General features: G+C 43.8%; 1 protein-coding gene and 1 long non-coding RNA gene across 5 annotated transcripts in view; one reads left to right on the top strand and one right to left on the bottom strand.

Moving 5' to 3' along the window:
* The window catches only part of PIWIL4 (piwi like RNA-mediated gene silencing 4), a 37,819-nt gene extending 20,862 nt beyond the window's left edge, over nt 1-16,957 (bottom strand). The window contains exons 1-5 of one of the 4 annotated variants that reach the window (XM_028726100.2): nt 16,855-16,957; nt 7,678-7,782; nt 5,445-5,517; nt 3,547-3,672; nt 1,769-1,983 (exon numbers count right to left, since the gene is read on the bottom strand). In XM_028726100.2, the coding sequence (XP_028581933.2) occupies nt 1,769-1,983; nt 3,547-3,672; nt 5,445-5,517; nt 7,678-7,764 (501 nt within the window). In that variant the 5' untranslated portion in view covers nt 7,765-7,782; nt 16,855-16,957. Of the gene's footprint in view, nt 1-1,768; nt 1,984-3,546; nt 3,673-5,444; nt 5,518-7,677; nt 7,783-9,974; nt 10,097-12,851; nt 12,983-16,854 lie in introns of those variants that run through there. The other 3 variants (XM_028726097.2, XM_028726099.2, XM_077927005.1) reach the window with 3 other exon arrangements.
* LOC114595639 (uncharacterized) lies at nt 13,044-19,191 on the top strand. The gene is made up of 3 exons (XR_003706306.2): nt 13,044-13,195; nt 14,665-14,821; nt 17,761-19,191. It is a non-coding gene; the product is annotated as an uncharacterized LOC114595639 (long non-coding RNA).
* Nucleotides 19,192-24,139: the final 4,948 nt, after the last annotated feature.

The raw sequence follows: 24,139 nt of genomic DNA, 5'->3' as shown, positions 1-24,139 counted from the left end.
TAGTACCTCGGGTTAAGAACTTTGCTTCAGGATGAGAACAGAAATTGTGCAGCGGTGGTGCAGCGGCCAGCCCCATTAGCTAAAGTAGTGCTTCAGCTTAAGAACAGTTTCAGGTTAAGAACGGACCTCCAGAACGAATTAAATTCTTAACCCGAGGTACCACTGTACTGCAAAAGGATTGTACTGAGAATATTGTAGACCCTGGGATGAGTTAGGAAACTAATGGCTCAAGTCTCATGCCTAGCTTGCTTTTCTTTGAAATGTGCATACGAAAGCCTCTGAGTTCTCTTCATAACTGAAAGGAAAGCAGATATCACACACCAGGCAGCTTCTACAACCAGCGAACAACAGGAAGTCTACAGATTGTCAAGGCCTGGTATAAATGTAGGTGCCTTATCCAGAGAGGATATGGCTATCAATGGCTTCTAGGCATGAAGGCTATGCTACCTCCAGTATCAGAGATGCAAGTAGGGAGACTGCTCATGACCTTTGGCCTGATGTAACAGGGCACTTCTTATGTTTTATCATCGGGCAATTGCACCAATCAGGGAAATAAAATTATTGAATTTCATTACTTGAAATAAATGAATCTCGGGTCAGGCAGTTAATTTTACTAACAAAAGACTTTCCCAGTGTTTTATTGTTTTTGCAAGCCATTCATGTTTTTGGAGGGTGGGGGGCTAATAAAAAGTTTCCAGGGTCTGGCATAAACCAGATGGGAAGTTATAAGCAAGTTTGAAGTTCCTTTATACATTTTTATGGGGGAATTCCAGAGCATCTATCTTTCACACAACTTCGGGTTTTTTCACACACGAGCAGCAACGCACTAAATGAACAAACAAAATGAAGAGGAGGCATCTGGGAGGAGGAAAGCCCACCTCAGGCCACAGCACGGAGAAGGTCATTTTCCAATAGGCTATCTAGCAAGTCAGACCTTTCCTCTCAGCCCAGCCATGGTTAGAACTACTGAGGAAGAAGAGGGCAAAAATGCTGACACTGGATCTGAATAGTATCAGAGCAGAGAGAAGGTGAAAGGATGAAGAAGAGAAGACAGTAGGCAAGAGTGAGGGAATGCAAGTGAGAAGGGGAGATTGGATGACCAGCTGTCATGTATTATCTAGTTGAGATTCCTGCATTTACTCTTCATTTTTCTGAGCAACCAGGGGTGAGGGAAGCTGGTCACAGCAGGAGGGGGAGACTCCCTGGCTTCTTCAGCAGCCAGCCTCCACTCTCTCTCTGGTTCTGGACTGCTCTCTACCACAGACTCTTCCTGCTCTTTAGCTTCTGACACCTCCTCCTCCTCCCAGTCTTGTCCTTCTGACCGCTTATCATTGTTTCACCACCAATCCCCTGGCTCTGAGTCTTCTTCCCCTGGGGGTTTACTTGGGGGTTCACCAGCTGGTGCCTCTCACCAAGTCTTGGCGTTCAGCTAGTCCATGACACCCTTGTTAGTGCAGTACAGCCTCCCTAATAGCTGGGCATCCAACCACTGCTTAAGAATCTGTAAGCAATGGGAGTCCACCACCTTCTAAGGCAGTCTCTGTTCCATTGTCAGAGGAGCTCATACCATTAGGAGGTTCTTGTGATTTGAATCTACTGTTTTAGGGCCTATCCTCTGGAGCAACACAAAACGAATTTGTTCCATCATCATCAAGACAATTCTTACGATATTTGAAGGCTAACATATCGCCTCTAAAGCAACTCTTTCCCAAACAAAACATACCAGAATGTTGGCTCCTGCATATTTTAATGATGCACACGATCTTACCTTATTCTCCAGTTTCTCTGTTAGAAACAGAGATGCACCATCAAATACTTTGGTTTTCCCTTGAAATTCAGCATGGCTATACAACAGTGCAGTCCGCAAACGTCTCGACACCAGCTCTGGCATAAATTCTACATGATACTGGTAAAGCTGCCATTCCCTTGGCAAGCCTAAACTAAACAGGTTGGTAACAAGTTTCACAGGAATTCCACTTGAGCCTGAAACAGACAAACTTATTAAAAATTCACTTTGCATTAACAAATATGTATTCTTGATTCTTTTCAATGTGCTGCTTGCCTTGGTTAGGTAAAACTTTTCTCCAGGCAAGGACTGACCTAAACTACAAATCACTCCTACTGTACCAATGGAGATATACTTGCAGCTGCCATAACAATGTGCAGTGTTTAGCATACAGAGCCACCCAACAGGAGCTAAATATGTGACTGCCTTTATAGATAAATTTAACTTAAGACCTATAGGCCTGGTTCGCACATAACACTAAGACATGACCAAGTCAACACATAAGCATGCAGGTACACAGTAAAAATTATAGCAACTTTGTTCCGCCCCACCCTCCAGTCTTGCTGCTGTCACCCTATTCAAAGAAAAGCCATGGTCTGCGTCACAGGCAAACCTTGGTTTCTCTCCCCTGAACAAACAACAAATCTTGGCTACAGCTTATGGCTTGTCTGGAGCGAGACAAATGACACACCATGGATTACTGTGGGTAGTGCAGCAGCAGCAGAGCTGGTAGGGGGAGTGAAATGGACATGATTTTTACTGTGTCTGCATGTTCACGCTTAGCCATGGTGTGGCTTAGTGCTATATGCAAACTGGGACAAAGAGTGTATACAATGCCTATGCTATGTATTTGACATGCACTCAGTTGTGAAGACTGTATGAGATTGGCTCTGGTTCTCTTCAATGTTGTGATACCCTTTCCACTTTCTTCCGTCTCCCCAGGCATGAATGTGCCAAATTAATTAACAACCCAAATCTTGATAGAATAACGCAATATAAAAAGTAGACACACCTGAACTAGGGATCAGAGAAATCCTCTGAAAATGGACTTATCAAGCAGATTTCCTTGTCTCCCTGTTTACACCCCACTTTGAGAGGGGCCATCTTTTGTATTTATGCTGCCACAAGACTGCTGAATTTTAGCAATCATTTTGCCAAGGTACAAATTCTCTGTTCAGGCTGTTTTATAAATTGGTCTAGCGCATAGGTAGGCAACCAGTGGTCCACATAACTGATGTGGTTAAAGCCCCCCCCCCCCACCAGTGGCCTGCCAGTGCCCAACACTTTTCTGGTGGCAGTGGCTGCAGCAGCATCACTGGGGGAAGATGTGTGCAGAGTCAAGCAGCCTTTGTCATGCCCTACAGATGAAGTGGCTTCAGTGTGGGTGCAACCAAGTTTGCTTGGAAAGAGCAATTCATATTTTTCAGTGTAAAGCAGACAGGAAGAGCCTGTGGCTAGACCATGAGACTTCACAAGAGAGAAAAGAGAAAGAAAGAGAGAGCAAGCAAGAGATTGGTTATTTGGTGGCTTTGTGCCTTCTCTCTTTCTATAACTGAGCACACAACTCCAACATTTTCTTAAAACACACACACACACTTCCCAATGGCAAGGCTATGCACAGGCAACCCTACTCTCTCCCATAACATGGCAACTGGAATATTGCTGCAGCTTGGCTGCTACAGTGCTAGTAAAGGCCATGTTGCTGTAGTAGGATGGCTACTTCCAGATGAAAATCCCTTTCCAGACAAAGATTACTATACCTGTTTTAGAATCTTTCACATGTTTTATTGTCTCCCTGGTATTTACTCCCATGTCTTGAAAGTTGCAACGGATCCTTCCCCCTCTGTCCATCACTTTATACCCAGAACTTCCGACAGAGAAGCCATCTAGAAGACAAAGCAAACATAAAATCAATGAGAATGAGAAAAACTCACCATGAACATCATTTAACTATCAACAAAATGTAAAAAATGAAGCATGGAGGGAGCTGGACATGTTTAGCCTGAAGAAGAGGAGGTTAAGGGGTGATATGATAGCCATGTTCAAATATATAAAAGGATGTCACATAGAGGAGGGAGAAAGGTTGTTTTCTGCTGCTCCAGAGAAGCGGACACGGAGCAATGGATCCAAACTACAAGAAAGAAGATTCCATCTAAACATTAGGAAGAACTTCCTGACAGTAAGAGCTGTTCGACAGTGGAATTTGCTGCCAAGGAGTGTGGTGGAGTCTCCTTCTTTGGAGGTCTTTAAGCAGAGGCTTGACAACCATATGTCAGGAGTGCTCTGATGGTGTTTCCTGCTTGGCAGGGGGTTGGACTCGATGGCCCTTGTGGTCTATTCCAACTCTATGATTCTATGGTGAGCATTTCCAGGAACAGCATATCACAATACAGGGGTTCTGTTATGCACCCTAATATATTGTTATTAGGGACACGGGTGGCGCTGTGGGTTAAACCACAGAGCCTAGGGCTTGCCGATCAGGTCGGCGGTTTGAATCCCTGCAACAGGGTGAGCTTCCGTTGCTCGGTCCCTGCTCCTGCCAACCTAGCAGTTCGAAAGCATGAAGTGCAAGTAGATAAACAGGTACTGCTCCGGTGGGAAGGTAAACGGTGTTTCCGTGCGCTGCTCTAGCTTGCCAGAAGCGGCTTAGTCATGCTGGCCACATGACCCGGAAGCTGTACGCCGGCTCCCTCAGCCAATAAAGTGAGATGAGCACCGCAACCCAAATCGTCTGCGACTGGACCTAATGGTCAGGGGGCCCTTTACCTTTACCTATATTGTTATTGGATTGGGGGTGGGAGTCTAATGTCATATTTGGGTCCCCTGTGGTTTTATAACTGTGTGGTGTATTTTGTAATAGGAAAAAATGGCTTAATGAACCTCTGTGTCAAATTAATGGCTCTGGCCAAGTCTGTTAAGTATGTCTTTGCATGACTAAAGAGTTGGCCAAACCCTGGTGTGTTACCATAGAAACTACTAGTTAGCGATCTTTCTAGAAGAAGTGACGTCTTTCCACCCTTACCTGGTTGGAGGCGATGCCATCCTGGGTAAAAGAGAACAATAGGCTAGGGATTGTAAGGTGGGAGCTGGGAAGGCAGAGCAAGGCTTGACTTGCTCTCTGTTCCGAAACTAAAGTTACAGCTCTGGGAATCCCCCTAAAAAGCTAATGGGGGAGTAAGGTATGTTAGAGTGTCATTGCAGAGCCCCCTTCCCTCTTACGTTCAGCCTCTACATCTATATGTGAATAAAACTATATATCATGAAGGCACCACCATCTCCAGTAAACTTCATTCCAAGAAAACCAAACCTTGAATATGTACCTACACCCCTAAAATCTCTACTTCAAAATTGTAGTGTGTGCAACAATATTTTCCTTTAGAAAAGGATTGATCTTAGAGCAAAGCCTCTCCAGATGACCTGAAGGGTGAAGTGGTCTGTGTGGAAGAGGGTGCTCTCTCGGATAAGCCATGTAAAGTTTTAAAAGCAAAAGTTTTATGTTGTGAACTACCCTGTGATGTACAGATGGAGGGTGATATACAAATTTAATTTAAAAACCCCCAAATAATTACCAGCACTTTGAACACCTCATCATGCTTTGGAGAGAAAGATGAGTTAACAATAGTCACTTATTAAATAGTGATTTAAGCCAAACACGTACATTTAGGGGGGCTGTTCCCAGAACTTGAAGTTTCTTTCTGCAAAGCAAAAGAATCCCCACTCCCAGAGCAACTCTGTGAAGTAGAAATGGCACAAAATTAGTAAATATCATTTAAAAATACTATGCACAAAAGTAATTTATTTTAAAGAAACAAACCATTCCCTATTGACATGTGGTAGAATAGAATTGTAGATATGTTTGTTCATCAAAACAATTGAATGCTTCAATGGGGACTACTTGTGGCTCGCCAGATGTACCCCAACTCCCATCAGCCCCAGCCAGCATGGTCCATGGTCAGGCATGATAGGAGCTGTAGCCCAGCATCTAGAGAGGCAGATTCCCTACCCCAGGTTTAATGCAACCAACAAGTAAAGAACAGACCCCTTTAAATATATAGTATAATACAATCCATGTTATGAGGCTCTATATCCTGAGAAGTGGGCTGGAAAGCTATTAAAGAAGAAAGTGTTTAATTTCATTTATTAAAACTTTCAGTTATTAAATTAAAAACAAGACCTGTCACTGATATAGTGCTTTACCACCTTCTATTTTTAATCAATAATCCTTACAACAGACCTGTTAAGGCAGGTCTGGGTCACCTTCTGCATATTGCAGATGGGAGGCTGAGAGAATTGAACAGATTACCGAAGCCTTAAGGCTTCCTCTTGAGTTGACGGAACTTGATGACAGAAGCAACAATTGGAAGATTAGAAATAAATATACTGCACAAAATGTGGTTAGGTATTCTGGGGTGTACCTTATGGTGTATAGCCCAGGCCCATCATCTGATTCATTTGTTTGTTTCACCTTGTAAACATTATAGCGAGTTCTGTGTTTTAATTTGTATATCGTTTGCTTGTTTTGGAAGCCTAACATTGGTTTCCCTATTTAGCAATAACCATTGGTTACAAGACAACAAACAATAATGACTAAGGTTTGGGAGCAATAGCCCACCACTTTCCCTCAAAAGATCAGAACTTGTGGAGATGGTCCAAGACATTTTGGTGCCTAAAACAGAAAGTTATACGGTTGTTGGCATCCATCTGTCTCAGGAGACAATGGAGGAGTGTGCCTTTGGGGCCGTGGTTGCAGCACATGCTGTGGCTGCAGAGACTGACAGAGGAGAGAAAAGTTTTGTTGCAGCTGGGGCAGATGAAGGCATCCAGTTGTGCTGCTGCAGATGCACTATGACCTTTCTTCTCTCTGCAGTTGGTCCCTTACCTTTCCCGCCCCGACTTGGCCACAGTGATCCATGTGACGGTCACCTCCAGACTTGACTACTGTAATTCGCTCTACGCGGGGCTGCCCTTGAAGCTGTCCCAGAAACTCCAGTGGGTGCAGAATGCAGCAGCGAGGCTCTTCACAGGGTCTCTGCCATGGGAGCACCCAGTGCTTTTCCAGCTGCACTGGCTCCCAGTGGAGTACAGGATCAGATTTAAGGTGCTGCTTTTGACCTTTAAAGCCCTTCACGGCCTAGGACCCTCGTACCTGCGGGACCGCCTCTCCTGGTATGCCCCACGGAGAGCCTCAAGGTCCATAAATAGCAACACCCTAGTGGTCCCGGGCCCTAAGGAAGTTAGATTAGCCTCAACCAGAGCCAGGGCCTTTTCAACACTGGCTCTGGCCTGGTGGAACGCTCTGTCTCATGAGACCAGGGCCCTGCAGGATCTGATTTCTTTCCGCAGGGCCTGTAAGACAGAGTTGTTCCGCCTGGCCTTTGGCTTGGAGCCAATTTGATTCCCTCCCCCTCTTTCTTTTTCCTTTCTCCTCCTGTAATGAGGCTTCAATATTTTAATTGATGTATTTTAATCTTGTTTTTAGGTTGTATTCATTCAACTTGTTTTTATTATTGCTTGCTAGCCGCCCTGAGCCCAGCCTTGGCTGGGGAGGGCGGGGCATAAATAAAAATTATTATTATTATTATTATTATTATTATTATTATTACTCCTCCCAGCCATCATTCCTCCTCTGGACACTGCTATGGATGCACAACCTGACTCTGTCTCCAGGCACTGTGGTTGTCTGCAAGGGATTCCCAAACGGTGGGGATAACGTTGCTGACCTTCAGGTGAAATAACTGGCAAATTTGCTTGCATTGATTAGTACCCCAAAATCTGCTGCATGTGGTGAGCCTCCACACCCTGCTTAAGTAGGGACATCTCTGAGACTTGAGTGAATACTCTCCCCCCCCCCCCTAAAAACAACAAATTAGTCACAGAATTCACCTACATACCGGTTGCAGGGAGCCAGGTTGTCCAAACGTAGGTTCTTCTCCAGAAAGGATTTGCCCTCTGGCTTTTACTCGAGCCCGCCCAGTCATCACTGCAGATTTAAGCTGCTGAAATAAAGAAAATGATACAGAGAAATCCAGACATTAGAAATGAATGCTATCCAACCAGGTCAAGTTTGAGCAATATAGGTACTACTGTAGAACGCACAAGAAAGAGGGGAATGTGAATCCTTCAACAGCTGGAACGTGTCTGGGAGGAGGGTGACCAAGATGATAAAGGGTCTGGAAACCAAGCCTTATGAGGAATGGTTGAGGGAATCTGGTAAAAAGTAGACTGAGAGGAGATAGAATAGCCATCTTAAAATATCTCAAGGGCTGTCGCATGGAGGATGGAGCAAGCTTGTATTCTCCTGCTCTGGAGGCTAGGACCCAAACCAATGGATTCAAGTTACAAGACAGGAGATTCGAACTAAACATCAGGAAGAAGCTTCTGACAGTAAGAGCTGTTTGGCAGTGGAACGGACTCCCTCAGAAAGTGGTGTACAGTGGTACCTCTGGTTAAGTACTTAATTCATTCCAGAGGTCCGTATTTAACCTGAAACTGTTCTTAACCTGAAGCACCACTTTAGCTAATGGGTCCTCCTGCTGCTGCCGCGCCGCCGGAGCATGCTTTCTGTTCTCATCCTGAAGCAAAGTTCTTAACCTGAAGCACTATTTCTGGGTTAGCGGAGTCTGTAACCTGAAGCGTATGTAACCCGAGGTACCACTGTACTTTCCTTTACTGAAGGTCTTTATGCAGAGGTTGGATGGCTATGTGTCATGTATGATCTAGCTGAGATTTCTGCATTGCCGGGAATTGGACTAGATGGCCCCTGGGATCCCTTCCAACTCTACAGTTCTATGATTCTAACTGACTTCCCTTGTATGAAACTGCCCATACACTTAGGTCATTTTAAGAGGTTACACCCATATTCTCCAACTCTCAGAGATGCTGTGAGGGGTTGGTTATATGGGATAGGGCTATTTCTTTATTTATTGCATTTATATCCTCTCCCCCCCCCCCAAAGACATCAAGGTGAAGTACAGTGGTACCTTGGTTTTCGAACGTAATCCTTTCCAGAAGACCATTCGACTTCTGAAACATTAAAAAACCGAAGCATGCATTTCCAGAAGCATTTACGTCCTGAAAACGCAATACACAAGCCACGTGGCACGTTTGGCTTCCGAAGGCGTTTGAAAACCGAAGCAGTTACTTCCGGGTTTTCAGCGTTCAAAAGCTGAAACCTTCAACTTTTGAGACGTTCGAAAACCGAGGTACCACTGTACATGGTTCTCCCTTTCCTTGTTTAATCCTCAGAACAACCCTGTGAGGTAGTTTAGACTGAGAGGCAACAACTGGCCCAAGGTGAGTTTCATGGCCATGGGGATTTTAATCCTGGTCTCACAGGTCCTAGTCTGACACTCTAATCACTTATCCTCACTGGCTTTTGGTAATGGCATGATTTTAGAACCCGCTCCTTGAGACCACAACTTTTTCACACAAAAATCCACTCCTAGTTCCTCCCCACAAAACTTCTTGGTTTCAGCATCTTAATTTAGTTGTTGGTATTTGTAATAATAATAATAATAATAATAATAATAATAATAATAATAATAATAATAAATAATTTAATATTTATACCCTGCCCATCTGGCTGGGTTTCCCCAGCCACTCTCAGGGGCTCACAACGTATCTAAAAACATAATAAAAACATCAATGCTGAAAAACATCCCTATTTCTGCGCAGGAATTTTGTGGTGTGTACAGCAGCCCTTAAACCACGGTTCTGAGAGTTTGCAGATGTTCCTTATTTGAAAGACTGACCTCCTCCTTACTGTGGACTCAGACAAATTCAAATAATTTAACCTGTGCTTGCCGTTTTTTTGCAGTGGCATTTTCCTATTGTTGCAAATTCTCATTTGGCAATTCTAAGTAATTTTAAGAAAATGTGGAGGAGGCGCCAGCATGGGATTTGCTGGGAGCAGTAGCGTACTAGTAAATTTTTAAAAGCTGGAGCTCATCAAAACAGCTCCCTTAGATGAGTACGAAAAAAGCAGGCAGCAGGGCTTTCTCCATTGTTATTCTAATTGTTGCTCTTGTTGTAAGTGCGTAAAGAAGAGCTGCACAAATACAGTATAATATCCTGTCTTAGAATCAGTGGGACTCCAATTCAGTGTGTTTTCATGACAGTAGTAATGAATTCATATTTGCTCTCCTTGCTTCATGCGAACATATCACAAACATAAAAGCCTTGTTATCACCTCATTCACTTGCCAGAGCAAGGGAGATGTATCAGTTACCCCTGGGGCTCCAGGAGATGGCATAATCACTCCTGGGTTCCCAGTCCACTGTACCACCATGCATCATATGAGCGGATTGCTTCTAGACACAGATTGTGCATGGATAAATATTATATTTGTAATGCATTTATAACAATTATGACTTTTTAATTATTGTACACTCGTTGGAATAGTAGCCTTATTTATACCCCTATATACTGTATTGCACTACAGTTTCAAGCACTTTTTCTTTGCCCCCCCATTTCGTTCACTTTATTTGCACAATGAAAAAAAATTCAATAAAGTTTTTAAAAACAAAAAAAAACATTGGGAGGAGAAATGTAGCAGAAGGTTCCTACACAGCTGGAATATGTGTAATGCAAGTACAGTGGTGCCTCGCAAGACGAAATTAATCCGTTCCACGAGTCTCTTCGTCTTGCGGTTTTTTCATCTTGCGAAGCACGGCTATTAGCGGCTATTAATGGCTTAGCGGCTTTAAGAAAAAGGAAACAAACTCGCAAGAACTCGCAAGACATTTCGTCTTGCGAAGCAAGCCCATAGGGAAATTCGTCTTGCGGAACGACTCAAAAAACGGAAAACCCTTTCGTCTAGCGAGTTTTTCGTCTTGCGGGGCACCACTGTATACAAGGGAAGTGAAGAGAAATGATGGAGGAATAGGCATGAGCGATGATAAATTAGAAATAAAAGACACAGGGGCAGAGGAAGGGGGCTGCGGTAGGGGCAGGTCACCCCGGGTGTCACCACTGAGGGGCCTGCAGCGCGCCCGAGCCACAGGTCTCTCCATACATATGCTACAATGTTACTGTTTTTGTTAAATAAATTGTTTAAATTGTTATTAAGGAAATGATTATTTTTCTCCTTCCAATAAAGCACAGCAGAAAAGTTGTCCAAATATAGAGTTAACTTATTAAACCTCACCATAATTTCATAATTATCTGTCTATGTATTTCTAATAGTATAACCAAATCAGTAATTTTTGATATAACGGTAAAAACGACTCTGAAAATTTATTATTCCAATAGTGAAACCTTCATCTGATTGTAAATATTTCTTTCCGTAAAAAAATTGATTTACTTACTAGTGATTTAAATTGTGATTTATATTGATATGATTTAAATCAAATCCACCCTGGAGCACACTCATCCCCATTTGTGGGCAGATTTTACACTAGAGGAGAATGTCCTAATATGTAGAGCCAGAGAAGTATACTATATTATACAATTAAAAAATAGATAAAATATACAAAGCATAGTAGTGGTCAAATTGTCAGTGTTTCATCCAGCTCATTTGATGACCTTAGGCCAGTCAGTCTCTCTCATCCCAAACTGAAAGGGGTTGTTGCAAAGTTTACAATGGGTATGGATGGTTGGTAAGAACCAAGGGTAATGTCTGGATCCGCTTGGAGTCAGTAAAGGCAGGAGAAAAAGGCAGTAATACCTGGAGCAGTATATTTATTAAATTGCAGCCATGTATTGGACAGGGGTATTGGATGTTGGGGAGACAGAAATGTGATCTCCCTCTCCCCATCCACCCCAATGGCTGGGCATATAAAGAGGTTATAAAGGTAAAGGTACCCCTGACCATTAGGTCCAGTCGTGACCGACTCTGGGGTTGTGGCCCTCTCGCTTTAAGGCCGAGGGAGCCGGCGTACAGCTTCCGGGTCATGTGGCCAGCATGACTGGTTCTGGCGAACCAGAGCAGTGCACAGAAATGCTGTTTACCTTCCCGCCAGAGCGGTATCTATTTATCTACTTGCACTGTGATGTGCTTTCAAACTGCTAGGTTGGCAGGAGCAGGGACCGAGCAACGGGAGCTCACCCCGACCTTCTGATTGGCAAGTCCTAGGCTCTTTGGTTTAACCTACATTGCCACCCGCATCCCCTGAAGAGGTTATGCGCTCATCTCACTCAAGAGGCCGGGAGCCGGCGCCGTCCGAAGACACTTCCGGGTCACGTGGCCAGCGTGACGAAGCTGCACTGGTGAGCCAGCACCAGCGCCGCACACGGAAACGCCGTTTACCTTCCCGCTATAAAGCGGTACCTATTTATCTACTTGCACTGGTGTGCTTTCGAACTGCTAGGTGGGCAGGAGCTGGGACCGAACGACGGGAGCTCACCCCGCCGCGGGGATTCGAACCGCCGACCATGCGATCGGCAAGTCCTAGGCACTGAGGTTTTACCCACAGCGCCACCCGCGTCCCGAAGAGGTTATAGCCCTTCCTTAAAATTTACTACCTTCTTATACCGCCCTTCATCCAGGACCGTGTAAAATTCAGCATTATAGATAACAAAGGCAGCTAAAAAACATTGAATGCAACATCAGCAACAAAACTAAAAGACAAAAAAATTAATAAATTTCGAAGTCGACTGAGGGATTGCAGATTAACATGTCTGGATATTGTGGTGTCTTTTTTTTTTAAACCCCATAATTTAGCTGCTTGAAAACAAAGATTATGGAGGAGGGGGGAGGCCAAAATTTGGGGAAACCGAGCTTTGGAGCCGGCGGGAATCTGAATTAGGGTTGGGGGGGGGGGGGAGCCGACGCAACGGCTTAGCAGACGCGGGTTCAAATCGCCCCTTTGCCAGCCTCACCCAACGCTCCTTAAACGAACGGCTTTCCCCCCCCCCAAAAAAAAAAACAACCACCCTAATATAAAATACGTGAAGGTATATTCTTATTCTTCTCATTTGCTTAAACCAGTACTGACCCCAGGGGGGGGGGGTGACACGTGGCAGCGGGAGCTCAAAGCCTCCTCTCTCCTCCCTTCCCGCCTCGGGCTGAAAGCGGAGACGCTTCGCCCCGCAACCCCCGCTCTCCTCCCCCTCCCCGCGCACGTGCCTCGGCGCGAAGCCTCGCGCCCGCCAACGACCCGCCAACGCCGAGCCCTCGAGCGCTGCCAGAGAGGCTTTGCTGCCGGCGTCCTCGCGCGCGCGCGCCGCCGTTGACGCCCTCGCTCGGCGCGCTGCTCCTCTTCCTCGCCCGCCGTTGCAGTTTGTCGTTTCTGCCGGCAGGGGGCGGTGCGGGGAGGGGGGGGGAAGGAAGCGAGCGCGCACCGTATATTCCGAATAAATTAATTTTCCGTTGCTGGAAGTTGTGGGTAGGATATGCAGGGGTGGCGGGGTAGGAGGAGATTTTATTTTATTTTATTTTGCAATCCGATGGTTTCCTCGGGTGATAAAAAGGTAATTTGCAACGAGCACAAGCGCGCGCAAAAGTCACGTTGTGTTTTTCCTCCTCTGTCCGGGGCCGTCGCTGGGAGTAACGCGCGCAAATCCCGGACAGTTTGCAAATAAGACATGTTTTTGCTCTGCTCCTGTTCATCTGTGTCTGTTCATCCAGTTCATAAGCCGTGTCACGCTTATGATAATCTTTTATTGTGTTGTTTTAAATGTGCATTTTATATTTGACTTCTCTTAGCAATGTTTTCTTTTGAAATGTTTTAAGATTTTTTTGTTAACTTTATTTATTCCGTAGTTAACCTGCTTTGTAATGTTTTATTTTGAAATCTTAATGATAATATTTTATTTTTGTTTTAATTAGATTACTATGACTGTATATACAGTGGACACTTAGGTTGCAAACGTGATCTGTGCGGGAAGCACGTTTGCAACCTGCAGCGTTTGCAACCTGCAGTGCCGTGTCTGCGCATGCGCAGGTCACGATTCGGCACTGCTGCGCATGCGCAAAGCACAATTTTGTGTTTTTGTGCATGCGCAAGCGCCGAAACCCGGAAGTAACCTGTTCCAGTACTTCCAGGTTTGGCGCAGTGCGCAACCCGAAAACACACAACCTGAAGCGCCTGTAACCCAAGGTATGACTGTATTTGACTTTCTTCAGATGGTTTTATTCAGGTTTTATTGATTTAGTATGCTGTAAACTGTTTTGAGATTTTTCTTAAAAATATAAAGCGGTATAGAAACTAAATAAATAAAATGAAAATAAAATCTGGGTTTTGTGTGTGCGGGTTCCCCCCATAAAATTTATATAAGACTTGATTTTTGTTTTTGTTTTTTAAAGCACTTTAAAACCCCTCAAGGCATTTTGCAAAAATAAAAAAATGATAAAATAATCAGGGGGGACGGACAAAACCAAGTATTTGAAAAATTCAAAAAATTAATTAAAATCAATAATAAAACACACATCTGTATTGCATGCATCTGGTTAGGCTTGCCTAAGCAAAAGTGTTTTTAAGCAGCCACTGGAAAATGCATCAATAAAATAAACAGGAACAGTCTCTGGTAATAACAATTCACTCAGATCCTTTGCATTTTATTGATGCACAATGATGAGCTCCCTTGTTTTCGGTGCAAATCTTTACTCACCCACTTCTTCCCTGGTGGGTGGGTGTGTACATTTTGTGGCTCACCTTGGGTGCCAGAATGTCTTGGGCCGACCCTGGGGCTAACCACAAGCTGTTAACTGCACTGTTTCCTATGGTTTGCAGCTTGTGGTTTAGATATCACCCCATATAGGCAGATAGACAGACAGACAGATGATACGCGATTCATTAAAACAGTGGCACTGTGCAGTTGAGGTTCACTTTCCACATTCAGCTGAAACACAAAGCATCCACTCTTTTGCTGCATTTGTATTTTCCTATCGCATCTGTTATAATGTAGTGGATTTATCTGACTATTCTCAATCACTCCAGCAGGCAGCAGATGGGCACAACAGATCGCGTGGGTGTGATTTGTGAGGATTACAGAGGAACAAATGAACTGAAATGCCATCAGGCCTGATTCTGGAATATTGGCTGGCACCCAAGAATGTCCCTCTGAAAGCGACACGTGGAGAATAATCTTCCCAAGGTGAAGATAACGTGGCACATCGCTCCAGCAGTCAAAGGGCACAGTGCTCAGCCTGATTGCTGCTGTTGTTGTTTAGTCGTTTAGTTGTGTCCGACTCTTCGTGACCCCATGGACCAGAGCACGCCAGGCACTCCTGTCTTCCACTGCCTCCCGCAGTTTGGTCAAACTCATGCTGGTAGCTTCGAGAACACTGTCCAACCATCTCGTCTTCTGTCGTCCCCTTCTCCTTGTGCCCTCCATCTTTCCCAACATCAGGGTGTTTTCCAGGGAGTCCTCTCTTCTCACGAGGTGGCCAAAGTATTGGAGCCTCAGCTTCAGGATCTGTCCTTCCAGTGAGCACTCAGGGCTGATTTCCTTCAGAATGGAGAGGTTTGATCTTCTTGCAGTCCATGGGACTCTCAAGAGTCTCCTCCAGCACCATAATTCAAAAGCATCAGTTCTTCGGCAATCAGCCTTCTTTATGGTCCAGCTCTCACTTCCATACATCACTACAGGGGAAACCATAGCTTTAACTATACGGACTATACGATCACTTTACTGCGCCTGGGTGCTGATAAACTCAGGAGGTACTTGGTTCACAGGAACTTGTGCCTTTTTTGTTGGGGGTCTCTGGCAGGTGGAATACATTGGAGCATGAGGTAGCAGACAAGATAGGACTTGAATCGTAGAGATCAAGGTTCAAATCCCCACCTAACTATGAAACTCATTTTCGGCCAGATACTTTCACCACCAAAGATACTTAGACCTTCCAGCTTTCCCCTGGCTGAGGGACTCAAGGCTGTCAGCAATGCTCAGATTGAAGGCCAAACTGTTTATCTAGCACAGCGCTTCTCAACCTGTGGGTTCCCAGATGTTGGACTACAACTCCCATCATCCCCAAGCTCTGGCCTTGCTAGCTAGGCGTGATGGGAGTTGTAGTTCAACAACATCTGGGGACTCACAGGTTGAGAAAGGCTGATATAATAATAATAATAATAATAATAATAATAATAATAATTTATTTATACATACATACATACCCTGCCCATCTGGCTGGGCCTCCCCAGCCACTCTGGGCGGCTTCCAAAAGAATATTAAAATACTATAATACATCAAACATTAAAAGCTGCCCGAAACAGGGCTGCCTTCAGATGTCTTCTAAAAGCCTGGTAGTTGTTGTTCTCTTTGACATCTGGTGGGAGGGTGTTCCACAGGGAAGGCGCCACTACCAAGAAGGCCCTCTGCCTGGTTCCCTGTAACTTGGCTTCTCGCAGTGAGGGAACCACCAGAAGGCCCTTGGCACTGGACCTCAGTGGAACGATGGGGGTGGAGACGCTCCTTCAGATATACTGGACCAAGGCCGTTTAGGGCTTTAAAGGTCAGCACCAACACTTTGAATTGTGCTCGGAAACGTACTGGGAGCCAGCACGTGGGTAGGCAAACTAAGGCCTGGCGGCCGAATCCGGCCCACAGACAATCTGGGAATCCGTGTTTTTACATGAGTAGAATGTGTCCTTTTATTTAGAATGCATCTCTGGGTTATTTGTGGGGCATAGGAATTCATTCATATATATTTTTTCAAAGTATATTCCGGCCCCTCACAAGGTCTGAGGGACAGCGGACCGGCCCCTGCGGAAAAAGTTCGCTGACCCCTGATCTAGCATCAGGGTTTGCTCCAGAGGGTGGCAAGGTTGGGCATTTGCCAGGGCCCCCAAATCGGCAGTGGGCCCACCAACCTAACTCACTTTGCACAGAATATCCAATGAGACTGGATGCAGCTTCACATTTAAAGCAGTATCATACCACTGTCATGGCTTCCCCCCAGTTACGGGAACTTTATTTTGCTAAGGGTGCAGAGAGTTGTTAGGAGACTCCTATTCCCCTCACAGAGTTACAGAGCGGTTTAACAATTAGTCCCTCTTCCCAGGGAACTCTGGGAATCGTAGCAGCTCTGTGAGGGGAAGAGGGGAGTCTCCTAACAAACTCTCAGCAGCCTTAGCAAACTACAGTTCCCAGGATTATTTTGCAAGTTTCATTTGCAATATCCACGCTACCTAATCGGCATTAAAGCGCCAGCCCAAGAAGGGAAGGGGGAAATAAACAAAAGGGAAAAGAGACAGAACATGCAGAAGAGCAATGATTCTATGGCACCCCTGCCACCACTGAAAACTTGGATGTTAGCATCCAAAATGCATATGTTAAGTGCATGAATTGCAAGAGCTGTAGAACTCTGATGTCATACACTCTGTGGCAGTTATGGCAGTTAGTTAAAGAGTCTTAACTGTTGTGCTGCTGTCTGCCTCAGGGAGGCTTAACAATTTAATCTGTGTAAGATGTATTAACAATTTAAGAAAACGCCCACCTGCATTGTATATTTAATCTGCAACTGCAAGTACAGTACACTAAGTAAAAGTAATTTGCTCTTTAAACTTTAAACACAGAGTTTTTATAGGAGGGAACTAATTAAAGGGTCCCGCGACCCAGGGCTCTCTTCCTCACAACTCTGCAAATGGGAACCAGAGTCTTAATTCCCCCCACCCCAAAAAAAAGCTGGAAAGTGAAAGTTTGATGTAGAGATCCTAGAAATTAAAAGAAAGACGACGAAAGAGGAAGAATAGTTAGAGCAATTTTAAAATGCAATATTAAAACTAATTACAGTTGGTAGAATAGGGTGGGTCCTAAAATATCTGAGGTGTCAAATAATAATAATAATAATAATAATAATTTTATTATTTATACCCCGCCAGGAGAAAGAGGTAACTCTTCAGCATATGACAGAAACTATGTAATGAAGGTACCAGACACATCTCTGTGGGAACGAATTCCACAATTTAGGACTTGCCACAGAGAGTACCTGCCTACACTTCTAAAGACACCTGCTAAAAATGTGCTTTTATTGCAGCAAGCTTTCCCAGACATGGAATTGAGTTGTACCGATTTCATCTCTGCTTTATTTATAGGGGCAAGTTTGCTGAGTGGGATTGCGGCTTGAAGTCTACCGATATCCGTGGTCCGAAGCTGGCTGAAGTCTATAGTGATGGACTTAATGGAAACTGTCAGGGGTTGGCGGGTGAAAGCTGGTGGAGCTTGCATTTGGAAGCGGGCAGATGTCTCAAGGCTGGTGTTTGTGGATGTCAGCTGGCTGGAACTCACCTTTGGAGGCCAGTCAACAGAAGCCGGTGGATATTTGTGGACTGAAGCAGGACCCAAACGTAAACGAATGGAGAGTAAATTATGACCGATTGTATCTGCCGGTGTTCATCATGGATGCTGGCTGGCGTACACTTGTGTGTGGGAATGGGAGGTCTCAAAAAAGGTCAGGGTGAAATGGTACATGTATGTGAGCGAATGGGGTGGGATGTGTGGAAATGTTCATGATTAGATGGAACCTGTGGAAGCTGGAAGGCTGAAAGTTAGCATATAAAGTCCCTAGGTAGAAGTCGGTAGAAGTGCCTGGAGGATGCTGCCATATGGTAGCTGTCCCATTTGTGGTCCCATGGATGTCTGAAGCCAGTGAGGTTTCCTCAAGGCCACCCATGAAAGCAGTGAAGAGAACTGCAGGGCTTAAGCAAGGCAGCTTATAGTTCATTTGAAGAAACGCCTTTCTAAACACATCCACCTGCAGTAGCTATTCTATCTTTTTATTCAAAGTCACATAATGGGATATCACACACCTGACTTGGTATCGTTACACAGGAAAGGTGTGCCGGGTGAGAAATAAATAAGAAATAAGCAAACCCCTGCGGAGGTGCCTCCAAAATCGTCAGGCCACGGGAGGTTGTTCTGATGCTATTGGCTGTGGACTGCTTGTGATGTCACAAAAGAACATGGTGTCTGAGGGAGAAATGACAGTTATCGGAAGAGGTACAGGTGAAGAGGCTCTGGAGAAGTTGGGTCGGGCAGCTGAAGGCAGAGAAAGGAAATCTGGTTTAGCTTCATCCTGTCTATTTGAGTTGCCTGTTGTCCTGTGCCTCACCTATGTAGCTGTCAAAAAAGTCACAACTGATTTTTGTCACAGAGAATCCAGCTGCCCACCATAAACTTTTAAGGATCCTCAGTGTTTGAAAAACTTCCTTTTAGCTGAAACATCACCGTTATGTCTAGTAAGGTACTTCAGGATGCGGATTTTTAAGAGGAAAGAACCCCAGTCAAATGTAGGGGTTCAGAGTGTGAGCTATGATGAACCACAAAGACCCGGAATTGAATCTCACTGCTACCCTCAATAAAAGATCCCAAAGAGGGGAAATGTGTGTGTCTCTTCCCCCCCCCCATCATTCCTTCTTCTCTGCCCCACATATTTACAAGGTAGTCTTCCTGGGCCCTTTTTGTCTGAGATCATTTCGACTGGCAATGCTGAGGATTAAGACTGGGCCCTTATGCACAAAATGTAGGATGCTGCCTTATCCCCAATCAGCCCCTTGGTTCATCAACATGGTTTGTTGTTGTTTAGTCGTTTAGGACTCTTCGTGACCCCATGGACCAGAGCACGCCAGGCACCTCTGTCCTCCACTACCTCCTGCAGTTTGGTCAAACTCATGCTGGTAACCTCGAAAACACTATCAAACCATCTCGTCCTCTGTCGCCCCCTTCTCCTTGTGCCCTCCATCTTTCCCAGCATCAGTGTCTTCTCCAGGGAGTCTTCTCATCAGGTGGCCAAAGTACTGGAGCCTCAGCTTCACAATCTGTCCTTCCAGTGAGCACTCAGGGCTGATTTCCTTCAGAATGGATAGGTTTGATCTTCTTGCAGTCCATGGGACTCTCAAGAGTCTCCTCCAGCACCATAATTCAAAAGCATCAATTCTTCGGCGATCAGCCTTCTTTATGGGAGGTTTGATCTTCTTGCAGTCCATGGGACTCTCAAGAGTCTCCTCCAGCACCATAATTCAAAAGCATCAATTCTTCGGCGATCAGCCTTCTTTATGGTCCAGCTCTCACTTCCATACATCACTACTGGGAAAACCATGGCTTTAACATCAACATGGTGCCCATCCCATAACCACTTTATGCACCTCACTGGTTGTGGTCAGTGGATATCAGGTTTATATACAAGAACCAAGTTGATCCTGGAAGGCCTGAAGTCTACCCATGCTTGTTAGAATGGATGCATTTCTTGCAGCCAAGGAAGGTGACTGATGATTCTACAGCTGCAGCTCACAGGGTGTCTTTGAAAGATAATTATAAACACATTCAAATTGTTGGCATCCCAGAATTGGAAAAGGAAGACTTGATCGGCTTTTTGACAGCAGAAATATCCAAGTTCTGGGGCTTGGCAGAAGAGAAGGACTTTAAAATTGTCACCGCCTTTAGACTGGGAAGAGTGGCCAAGAAGGATAAACCAAGAGACTGCTTGATCATATTGAGATCTAAGCAAGAAAAACATAATATACTCGGCCTACATTTCAAAAATTCATTGGTGATACAGGGAAAGACAGCAGAAATCTTCAGAGATATACCAAAACAGTTGTTGGACTTAAGAACTACATATAAAGATCTGGCAAGATTATTGAGAAACAACACAATCCTTTACAGGTGGGAATTTCCCCAAGGACTATCTTTCAACTGGAAAGGGAAGAAGGTAAGAATTAGATCAGTAGAGGAGCAAGAAAAGTTCCTGAACGATCACGGGGAGGACCTTCGGAAAGGAACAGCAGGTACTTGGCCACCCCCCCTACCTGGAGAAAAAGACCCACCTCCACAAATAGACGACAAGGGAGACAACCCTATTGGCTGACAAACTGATCCAGGATGTCTCTGCAGCTCTTCAGTTGGAACATCCATGGCGCAAATTCCCCCGAAAAAAGGAAAAGGATCTTTCATATATTGAGGAAAGAACAATTAGACATCATTTGCCTTCAAGAAACTCATGTGACTAGGCTCCACAGAAGAGTATTAATTAACAAGAGACTAGGCCAAGAATTTATTTCATCAGACAAAGTAAAGAAAAGAAAAGAGGAGTAGTGATATACGCAAAGGAGAGCCTAGCACCAAAATTTGTATTTAAAGATGAACAAGGAAGAATTCTGGCGATCGAAATACAATCACAAGGAGAAAAATTTCTGATAGTAGGAATTTATGCACCGAACGAGGGGAAATCGGAATTTTATAAGAAGCTGCATGAGATAATGCTGGACCATATTGATTATAATAACATCATCTTGATGGGAGATATGAATGGGGTTGTCTCCACATACATGGATAAGTCACAAAATCAAAACTTAACTAAAGATGGCAGACTACCAAAGACTTTTTTCGAACTTACAGACAACATGGATTTGATTGACATTTGGAGGATAAAGTACTCTCTAGGTAAAGAGGGAACATTCTTTTCTGAGGCCCACCTATCCTGGACACGAATCGACCAAATCTGGATATCTAGAGGACTGGCACCTAAGACTAAAAAAATAGAGATCTGCCCCAAAACTTGCTCCGACCATAACGCCTTGAAAATAGACTTGAGACTCACACCAGCTGGATCCTTCAGATGGAGAATGAATGACTCTTTGTTTAGAGATCAGGAGATTGTAAAGAAGGCCCAAAAAACGATGAAAGACTACTTTGAAATAAATTTGAACACTTCGGTGGAAAAGAAAACAATCTGGGACGCAAGTAAAGCTGTTATGAGAGGGTTTCTGATACAACAGAATACTATTAGGAAAAAACTCTGGAATGGTAAAAAGGACAAGATTTTGGAAAAGATAAAAGACGGAGAGAAAAGGTTGAGACTTAATCCAAAATCAAAAGAAGTTTTAAGAGAAATAAAATTCCATCAAGCACAATACATGAAACTGATAAATCAAGAAGTTGAATGGAAAATTAAACAGATGAAACAAAGATCATTCGAATCGGCAAATAAATGTGGGAAGCTGCTCTCATGGCAGCTGAAAAGGAGACAAAAATTGAACTTTGTTACCAATCTAGAGGTTGAAGGAGAATGTATTCAGAAACCAGAAGAAATTAGAAAGTGTTTCCAGAGATACTTCAAAAAATTGTTCACTCAAGGACCCCAAGTGGAGACTGAGATAAATGAATTTTTAAAAAGCTATGGCCTGGAAAAACTAACACAAGATAAACAAACAGCCCTGAATTATAAAATAACACAACAGGAAATTGAAAGTTCCATTCAGAACATGCAAGTAGGCAAATCCCCGGGCCCAGACGGACTTACCTCCAAGTATTATAAGACATTGAAGGAATATTTGACCCAACCATTGATGGAGGTATGCAACCAAATTATGGAAGGGAAAGGGGCACCAGATTCGTGGAAAGAGGCATTCATCACTTTGATACCAAAATTGGAATCTGAAAAGACTCAACTTAAGAATTATCGTCCTATCTCACTCCTAAACGTGGATTATAAGATTTTTGCTGATATTTTGGCAAATAGATTGAAAAAAGTTTTAAACGAAGTAATTCATAAAGACCAAGCAGGCTTTCTCCCTGGTAGGCATTTGTCTGACAACACTAGGAACATTGTGGATGTCCTGGAACTATTACAGACAAATTTGAATACGAAAGCAGTTTTGATATTTATAGACGCGGAGAAGGCCTTTGATAACATATCTTGGAAATTTATGAAGAAAAATTTGGAAGGGATGGGAGTGGGAAGGGCGTTCCAAAATGGTATCGAAGCAATCTATTCAGAACAAAAAGCTAAATTGATAGTAAACAATGTGGTGACAGAGGAGTTCAAAATTGAAAAAGGAACACGACAGGGGTGCCCCTTATCACCCTTGCTATTTATTTCTGTCCTGGAGGTTTTGCTGAACTTGATTAGGAAGGACCAGCTGGTGGAAGGAATACAGGTCGGAGGAAAACAATATAAACTGAAGGCCTTTGCAGATGATTTGGTTTTGACATTACAGGAGCCAGAACCCAGCACAAAAAGAGCTTTAGAACTAATCTCTGAGTTTGGTCGGGTGGCGGGATTCAAGTTAAATAAACAAAAAACTAAGGTCCTGGTAAAAAACTTGACACCTTTAGAAATAGAGGGGTTCCAGAAGGAAACAGAACTAAATGTGGTTAAAAAAGTAAAATACCTGGGGGTTAACTTGACTGGGAAAAATTTGAATTTGTTTAAAGATAATTATGAAAAATGTTGGTCTGAAGTTAAAAAGGACTTAGAAATCTGGTCAAGACTGAAACTTTCCTTGTTGGGAAGAATTGCAGCAGTTAAGATGAATGTATTGCCAAGAATGTTGTTTTTGTTTCAGGCCCTGCAGATCGTGGACAGGGTGGAGTGCTTTGGAAAGTGGCAGAGGGATATTATGAAGTTTGTCTGGCAGGGCAAAAAGCCCCGAATAAAATTTAAAATACTAACAGATGCGAAGGAAAGAGGGGGATTTGCCCTGCCGGACTTAAGGTTGTACTATGAAGCTGCATCCTTCTGCTGGATGAAAGATTGGTTTTTGTTAGAAAACACTGATGTCCTAGATCTGGAAGGGTTTAACAATGCTTTTGGGTGGCATGCATATTTGTGGTACGACAAGGTAAAGTCTCATAAGTTATTTAAAAACCATATTGTCAGGAAATCTTTGTTTACTGTCTGGATTAAATACAAGGACTTACTCGAAAACAAGACTCCGAGGTGGCTGTCACCGATGGAGGCTAAGGCCACAAAAATACTTAATATGGGGGGTGGCTGGGCAAAATACTGTGAAATAATAGAAAAAGTGGGTGACACTTGGAGGTTGCAGAGTTTTGAAAAACTGAAAGGAAAGGTGCGAGACTGGTTTCATTACGCCCAAATTTTAGAGATCTTTAAAAAGGACAAAAAAATTGGTTTCCAGGTGGAAAAATCAAAATTAGAGTCAGAACTACTTGAACCTAAGACGAAAGTGCTTTCAAGAATGTATAACTTGTTGCTTAAATGGAATACTCAAGACGAGACAGTTAAATCAGCCATGATAAAATGGGCACAAGATATTGGGTACAACATTATGTTTGAAGACTGGGAAAGGTTATGGACCACTGGTATGAAATTCACGGCATGTAGTGCCTTAAAAGAAAACATTATGAAAATGATGTACAGGTGGTACATGACCCCAGTTAAACTTGCAAAGATATATCATTTGTCTGACAATAAATGTTGGAAATGTAAGGAGGCTGAAGGAACATTCTTTCACCTTTGGTGGACATGCCCAAGGGTGAAGGCTTTTTGGGAAATGATTTATAACGAGTTGAAAAAGGTATTTAAGTATACCTTTCATAAGAAACCAGAGGCCTTCCTCCTGGGCATTGTAGGCCAGAGAGTGCCAAAGAAAGATAGAACTTTCTTTTTATATGCAACTACAGCAGCAAGAATTCTTATAGCCAAATACTGGAAGGCACAGGAGCTACCCA

Source organism: Podarcis muralis, chromosome 4 (genome assembly GCF_964188315.1).
Source record: "Podarcis muralis chromosome 4, rPodMur119.hap1.1, whole genome shotgun sequence".
NCBI classification, from domain to species: Eukaryota; Metazoa; Chordata; class Lepidosauria; order Squamata; family Lacertidae; genus Podarcis; species Podarcis muralis.
The sequence above is the reverse complement of the archived record's forward strand: the minus strand, read 5'-3'. Positions and strand labels throughout refer to the sequence as shown.